This window comes from Mytilus galloprovincialis, chromosome 9 (assembly GCF_965363235.1).
Source record: "Mytilus galloprovincialis chromosome 9, xbMytGall1.hap1.1, whole genome shotgun sequence".
Lineage (NCBI taxonomy): Eukaryota > Metazoa > Mollusca > Bivalvia > Mytilida > Mytilidae > Mytilus > Mytilus galloprovincialis.
The window spans coordinates 54907823-54915976 of record NC_134846.1 but is presented as its reverse complement, the minus strand read 5'-3'; the positions used below and the strand labels follow the sequence as shown (position 1 = coordinate 54915976).

General features: G+C 31.9%; 1 protein-coding gene across 1 annotated transcript; it reads right to left on the bottom strand.

Moving 5' to 3' along the window:
* Positions 1–603: 603 nt before the first annotated feature.
* On the bottom strand, positions 604–7106 carry LOC143045325 (uncharacterized). The gene is made up of 4 exons (XM_076217763.1): positions 6984–7106; positions 2692–2758; positions 2074–2372; positions 604–1734 (listed from the first exon to the last, which is right to left on the bottom strand). Exons 2-4 carry the CDS (start codon positions 2741–2743, stop codon positions 1603–1605), a joined length of 483 nt encoding a protein of 160 aa, XP_076073878.1. The 5' UTR covers positions 2744–2758; positions 6984–7106; the 3' UTR covers positions 604–1602.
* Between the last annotated feature and the right edge of the window lie 1048 nt (positions 7107–8154).

Here is an 8154-nt window from a genome sequence, read left to right as displayed (position 1 = left end):
GTTTACAAGATAATAGCACATTCTCAAATTGAACGGGGTGGGGATGACCCCCGGGGACTTCCCTTTAATTTCATTTGATTTGTTTTATCGTCCCATTCAAGAATATATATGGTTTAGGGGTGGGGATCTGGACCGTTTACAAGATAAAAGCATATTCTTAAATTGAAGGGGGTGGGGATGACCCCCCAGGGACTCCCCCTATATTTCATGTGATTTGTTTTATTGTCCTATAATCATTTCTGAAGACTGCATGTATCTATCACTTACAGTTTTTAAGTTATATTCATTTGAAAATTTTAAAAAATAAAATCCCATAGGGTTCTATAGTAAATCCCTCCCTCCTTTCTACCCCCCAAAATACCCCTTAATAGACCCCAATGCACAAACGAAACATTGATGGCTCACCTAGACATGTTAGTCTAACATATTGTAAAATCCTAAGTAAATCTGACAAGCCGTTTAGGAGAACCGCTGCGGACAAGTTCATTTTTAAAGTGGCGGAAGAAGAAGAGGAAGAGGAAGAATAATAAAAATAATAAGAACTGACCAAAAACAATAAGTCTCCAAACTTTGTTTGGGAGACTTAATAAGAAGATGTGTATCATTACCAATGAAACAACTTCCCACAAAAGACAAACTGACACAGAAATTAACAACTATAGGTCACCACACGACCTTCAACAATGAGTTAATAAACCCATATGACACAGCTATAAAAGGTCCCAAAAATGACAAATGTAAAACAAATCATACATGTTATAAGCATGATACATTGCTAAGTGTTAAATGTATTCAAATGAATTAAACATTAGTTACACAAATATCTGTACATTTGTAAGTAGTACAATAACCATGATAACTGTGAAAAAGAATTATCATTGTCTTTTTTCTGTTAAATGTTAAAATAGCTCATGCTTTTTGTTGTTTGAATCGCAAAATTTATAACAATGACAAAATGGCATCATTTGCTACTTGGTCTCACTCTGGTTATACACACTTATTTCAATAATGATCAGATATATAAAATAATAAATTAGAAATCAGTGTAAAAATCATTATAAACTGGTCATTTTCTGTATTTAAAATTAATCCATTCAAAATTGTATGCAGTGATAGATAATGTAATAAATCTAACTAAACATTAATATAAAAAATCTACTTAATATTCTCATTATGCTTCATATTTCTCTTTAAAAATAAACATGGATATAAATTTTCTGTCAAACTTCATATTAAGATTTAGTAAAAAGAAATTTACTGTACATATATACATTATTTTGTCTGCATCAAAAAAGCCATCATATTAAGTGAAAAGTTTTTAAGTTACAAGTAAAGTTGTAGATACGATCACCAATACAAAATGTAAAAGAAAACTCTTAAAGATAAATTAAAAAGTTAATTTACACTTTTTTTCACATATTACCATCCACAAAATTCTTTTTACTTTTATCTTATCTTATCTGGTCACAAAATGTACACTTTACACAAAAAGTTGAGAATTTGTGAAATGGACGTATACTATAATGATACTATAGAATTCACTGAACAAACATTTTAACTTTCTGGTTACAACGCTACGAATAATGGACATTATGTATATATTCAATCAAAAACTGCCCCACAATTTGGACATCTTCTTTGTCTCATTGCTAAACAACATAAAAGTCCTAATGGGAAAAACAATATGGCACACAACACTCCTAGACAGGTGTAATCTTCTTCTAACACTCCCACCTGTAATTCAATACACACAATTAATATACTATGGATATAAACAATGTGTCATGTATATGGCTAAAGAGTAACCAAATGTGTATGTTCCTTAGATATTTGCGTTTTTGGGTTGTTGTCTCATTACACAATCTACCCCAGCATACTAAATTATTAAGTTGTAATTACCACTTATTTTTTACAAATATGCCTTTGAAACTGTGAACATAGTGTAACATTTGATTTGTAATACAGGTCATGATTATTCTTTTCATATTCTAATGTCATTTTTAAGAATACTCTTTTTTCTTGTATTTACTAAAACTTTTTAACTTAGTTATATCTATATCTGTAAAATCTTACCCTACATGCAGGACAACCTCCAACTACCACTACTTGTGTGGGTGGTTGCTGTTGCACTATAATTTGTTGCTGTGACGATGAACTTTGACCATGATATCCAGCTGGCCCTGTATATCCACCAGCAGGATATCCTTGTCCTGGAGGTCCAGCATATCCAGCCGGTTGTGGGGGATATGTTGTAGGGTTGTACCCCTGTGATGGGTCTCTAGGGTATCGTGGATCATAAGCTCCAGCTGGTTTTTGATGAGGGTCATTGAATGCCCCTGCTGGAGGTGGAATAGCACCATAGGCTCTATTGGCTATAATGACAGATTAATACACATGATTGAACATGGTAGTTCTCTGTGCACTGAGATCATATACTGTAAATTTAGAAATTTTGTATGAATTTTATTCTATTGCCATTGTTTAACATTTTTATCACTGAGTCACTGTATTTTATTTCTATTATGTCTTTGGTTTTCAGATCCAATATGTTATTTGTGTCTATTTTCAGCATGTTCAGTTCCATTAAATTAATTTTTTGTATGTTGTTTTCAGATCCAGTACACATGGTACATGTATATCAATTTTTTTGTCTTGTTTTCTGATCCAACATGTCCAATAAATTAATCTTACCTTGACCTTGAAGTCCCTCCCTTTCTGCATATGGTGGAGGCTGGTCAGACATTTTGCATTAAATCTCCTTAAAAAAAATGGTGCCAGATTGAATTTTTAAAACATACATCATTGATATCTAATCAAATGCTATTAGCAATTTTAAAGAAAAAAATAATACAATTACTAATTAGGTATGCAACTTCATTTAAATTAAGAAACAATAATGTACACTAGTACATCAAAATAGATCGTCACACTAAACTTTGAAACAAGCTGTAAATGTAAGAGAATACATATACATGCATCTGTATGATATGTGTTTACTTATTTAGAACAGAGAAATTTCATAAGCTGGCCAGACCTAAATCCTGCTCCTGCCACTTAATAAGTGATCCATATGATGAAACTAAAAATTATGAGACCTGACCATCTCTTGACCCCAGAACAATCTTTTTACATGTATTCAGTTTAATATCATGGTCATAAATGTTTGTACCAAAGAAACTATAACCAAATGCTGCGCAGGGCGCAGCTTTATACGACCGCAGAGGTTGAACCCTGAACGGTTGGGGCAAGTATGGACACAACATTCAAGCTGGATACAGCTCTAAATTTGGACTGTGATTAAATAGTTGACACAGCATAGGTTTCTGACACAGAATGAATGTGGTCTAATGAACTTCAAAAAATTTTTTTGCCTTTGAGCAATTCACTATGCTGTTGAATATTAATATTCTCAAAAAAATGTTTGAAGAAATTTTCTTTTTATTTATGAAATCTGAAATGAGAAAAATTTAACCCCCCCCATTTTTTTTTCACATCCCCTTTTCCTTTTATCAAAACTGATCTCAATTCAAATTTCTAATGGAGTTTGCAACAATAAGTACTCATTTAAATACATCATAAAATATTAAAATGTAACAAAAGGTGCTTGTTATCACTGAATGGTAGATTGTTTTAATTTATCCGGTCCTACTAAAAAGCGCCCGGGAACGCCCGGGAAAAGAAAAAGCGCCCAGAGAAGGAAAATTAGCGCCCGGAGAAGAAAATAAGCGCCCGGGAGAAGAAAAAAATAATATTTTTAACAATATTTTTTGTCCTTAAAAAATAACTAATCATTGCTTGTTTTGTCCTTAATGTAAATGGGGATATGTACGATCCTACATCTAAAGTGTGGTTGCACTTTTACATTTTAGATTTCAAAATTGTATGTAAGTAAGTAAATGGTGAACACTTTTTTATACAGATGCTGAGATAGATTTATTATATCTTTTTATAAAACTAAAACTGTTTCAATTGCTATGGTTATTAGGGTTTTAATGCTTAGACTTAAATTTAAACCAAACACCTGCTTTTTACCCCCTTGTTTTAACTACGGTACATGTATAGTACTGCTTTTTTTGCTGATTTATTATGTGTACCTAATCTAATTAAAATTTATCTGTGAAATTTGAGTTGTCTTATACATTTTTCATTTTGATATCGTTTTTGAAAAACATGTCTTTTGATGTCTTACATGTTATAAATCTTCCGCATAAACTGATCCATTATTATCAGTCTTTCGAAAACGTATTCATATAGTTAAAATTGAAATATTCATACTTGTTTTTGTGCTTTATTACAAATGTCTATTTTCTTAATTTGCAAATTACTTGTCTAAAATGAAAAAAAAAAATCATTGTCCATAACAAAGTTGTCTCATGTCAATAAAATATCTATATATTTTCCCCGGGCGCTTTTTCTGTTCCCTGGGCGCTATATTTTCTTCCCCGGGCGCTATATTTTCTTCCCCGGGTGCTTTTTCTGTTCCCCGGGCGCTATATTTTCTTCCCGGGCGCTTTTTCTTCACCCGGGCGCTCCCGGGCGCATTTTTGTAGGACCCAATTTATCAGTTGGTAGTAAAAGTGAATATACATTGTATATTGTATAAAACAATGATTTAAGTTGACTCAACTACTATTCTGGACAAAGAAAGATAACTCCAATCAATTGAAAATTTCTTGCTATTGCACAATATTGTGCAATTAGATATTTCTGGCTATTGCGCAATACTATGCAATTGAAAATATTTGCAATTGCACAATACTGTGCAATTGAAGATTTCTTGCTATTGCGCAATACTGGGCAATTAAAAATTTCTTGCTATTGCACAATACTGTGCAATTGAAGATTTCTTGCTATTGCTGAATACTGTGCAATTGAAAATTTCTTGCTATTGCACAATACTTAATATAATAATTTTGGATCCTGATTTGAACCAACTTGAAAACTGGGCCCATAAACAAAAATCTAAGTACATGTTTAGATTCAGCATATCAAAAAAGCCCAAGAATTCAATTTTTGTTAAAATCAAATTTAGTTTAATTTTGGACCCTTTGGACTTTAATGTAGACCAATTTGAAAACGGGACCAAAAATTAAGAATCTACATACACAGTTAGATTTGGCATATCAAAGAACCCCAATTATTCAATTTTTGATGAAATCAAACAAAGTTTAATTTTGGACCCCGATTTGGACCAACTTGAAAACTGGGCCAATAATCAAAATCTAAGTTCATTTTTAGATTCAACATATTAAAAAACCCCAAGGATTCAATTTTTGTTAAAATCAAACTAAGTTTAATTTGGACCCTTTGGACCTTATATTAATGTAGACCAATTTGAAAACGGGACCAAAAATTAAGAATCTACATACACAGTTAGATTTAGCATATCAAAGAACCCCAATTATTCCATTTTTGATGAAATCAAACAAAGTTCAATTTTGGACCCTTTGGGCCCCTTATTCCTAAACTGTTGGGACCCAACCTTCCTTTTATGGTCATAAACCTTGTGTTTAAATTTCATAGATTTCTATTTACTTATACTTAAGTTATGGTGCGAAAACCAAGAATAATGCTTATTTGGGCCCCTTTTGGGCCCCTTATTCCTAAACTGTTGGGACCAAAACTCCCAAAATCAATCCCAACCTTCCTTTTGTGGTCATAAGCCTTGTGTTTAAATTTCACTGATATCGATTTACTTATACTAAAGTTATTGTGCGAAAACCAAGAATAATGCTTATTTGGGCCCTTTTCTGGCCCCTAATTCCTAAACTGTTGGAACCAAAACTCCCAAAATCAATCCCAACCTTCCTTTTGTGGTCATAAACCTTATGTCAAATTTTCATAGATTTCTATTCACTTAAACTAAAGTTATAGTGCGAAAACCAAGAAAATGCTTATTTGTTCCCTTTTTGGCCCCTTATTCCTAAAATGTTGGGACCAAAACTCCCAAAATCAATCCCAACCTTCCTTTTGTGGTCATAAACCTTGTGTCAAAATTTTATCAATTTCTATTCATTTTTACTAAAGTTAGAGTGCGAAAACTAAAAGTATTCGGACGACGACGACGACGCCAACGTGATAGCAATATACGACGAAAAATTAAAATTTTTGCGGTCGTATAAAAATACAATAAAACATTGGCAACAAACTTGAAATGTACCTTAGAATTACATGTGATGTGACTATAACTATATTTTGAATGTTTTTGAGAACTTTGGTGTATATTTATGTGTCTTTGAGTAAATCCAGAAAGTATGTATGGGTCCCAATACAGGTAGATTCAGGTTGGGTGTAGAGTTCCTGTATAAATTCTTAATCAGGTTGTTCTGGAACACACATGGGCTTTCTTTTACTTTAGGGGTCCCAACCCATAACGATACTTTACTATTCTTTACACCAAACCTTTCCCTAACCCATACCTAAACCTAACACTAGCCCTATTAAAGGACATTTTAGTAATTCTATTAACAAAACAGATTACAAATTCATATTACAGTAGTCCCAATACACCATTGTACACAGTGTGATTTTAATTAACCTGATTGTCATGATTATAGGTGAAAGAATCTTCACTTCAGTATCCTGAAATGTTGTTGTGTGCACAGGCACTTGTTTCTATTCAATCATGAATGGAAGACCGACTATCAACGTATGTTTACGAGTAAATATACGTTGATAGTGGGTCTTCCAATGGATAGAAACAAGTGCCTGCACTGGTTGTGTGACTGAAGAAGAAAGTAAAAAAAATGTGGTGTGGTCAGATGTAATAGTGACGTGCTGACCTTATACTAATTTATACCTATAGGTTGAAACTCGAACACAAAAATATATTTGTAGTGCATAAGCACTGCAGATCAGGAGGAAGTTTTTTTCTAAATGTGTAATATTTCAGACTTTAGTTTTCCGTCTTTAATTATTTCTTTCTTAAAAATTGCATATCAGAGTACAGAAAAGTGATAAAGGCTGCAAATTATTTTCTTTACCTTTAGTGACAATGTCTTCTTTATGAAAATTTTAAAAAATATAGATTTTCATAACCACCTGACGGTGTCACAAGACATAAACAAACAATTTATCTCCCTTTTGCGTTCAACAACATAGTGACTGGTGGGTGTATGATAATGCCGCTAAATTGACAGTCATTTATGTAGTCTGAAAACCGAAATAGAATGTTTGAAATTAAGGAACAGTAATGAACTGATAATAAAATCTTAGAGCATAAATCCTTTGCGAAAACAAGAAAATAAATTGCCAAGGGATGTTATAGTGTCATTCTTTAAATCGTTGATGAATCTAAATGGAAATAATTTACCGAAAATGTTCACAAGAACAATATATAATTGTTTAACTCTGTTTTGAATACCAGACTAGATATTTGTTTTTGGTAAAAGAATCAGTGATTAATCCATGTCAAATTGGATTTTCAAAAAAATGTAGACCATCTGATCATGTTTAAAAAAAAACATTATTGATAAATATATTAGTAAAAAGGGGGTAATTAAACTATTTGCCTGTTTTGTAGACTTTAAACAGGCTTGTGATAAAGTGATCCATGAGGGTATCAGATATAAGCTTTTAACAAACAATATTAATAATACTGGAAAGTTTAAGATATGTATAATAAAAGTGACCTCTGTGTTAAAATTGATAATGAAATTACTCCATGTTTTAAATCGTTTATAGGGGTTGGACAAGGTGATGTTTTAAGCCCAAATATTTTTAAAATATTTATCAATGATCTACCTGACAAGTTTTTTTATCTTGTCCTGATCCAGTAAATATTAATAACCGTAGAGTAGAATGTCTAATGTATGCTGATGATGTAGTATTTTTTTTTCCAGAAACACAGGAAGGCTAGCAAAAGAGAATTAATATGTTACATGAATATTGTTTAGAATAGTGTTTTGATGTTAATTTTAAAAAAGACAAAAAGTATAATTTTTAACAAGCCAGGAAAATTTTTAAAATGCTGTTTACATTTTGGAGGTAAAGAGATTGCAAGTGCAAAATTATATAAATATCTTGGAATCATATTTACATCTAGTGGTATATTCAAGCAGTGTAATGATGAATTATACAACAAATCTTTAAAACCATGTTTTAAGCTACAGAGATGCTTGTCATCATCTAACCCTAGTATTGACACTTTTTTTA

Bases quoted from the DNA above. Each gene is read 5' to 3' on its own strand.
- LOC143045325 (XM_076217763.1), bottom strand. From the start codon at position 2,743: ATGTCTGACCAGCCTCCACCATATGCAGAAAGGGAGGGACTTCAAGGT. The intron at 2,373-2,691 runs GTAAGATTAATT...CTGTCATTATAG, and splicing joins GGAGGGACTTCAAGGTCAAG to CCAATAGAGCCTATGGTGCT. The intron at 1,735-2,073 runs GTAAGATTTTAC...ATTGAATTACAG, and splicing joins GAGGTTGTCCTGCATGTAGG to GTGGGAGTGTTAGAAGAAGA.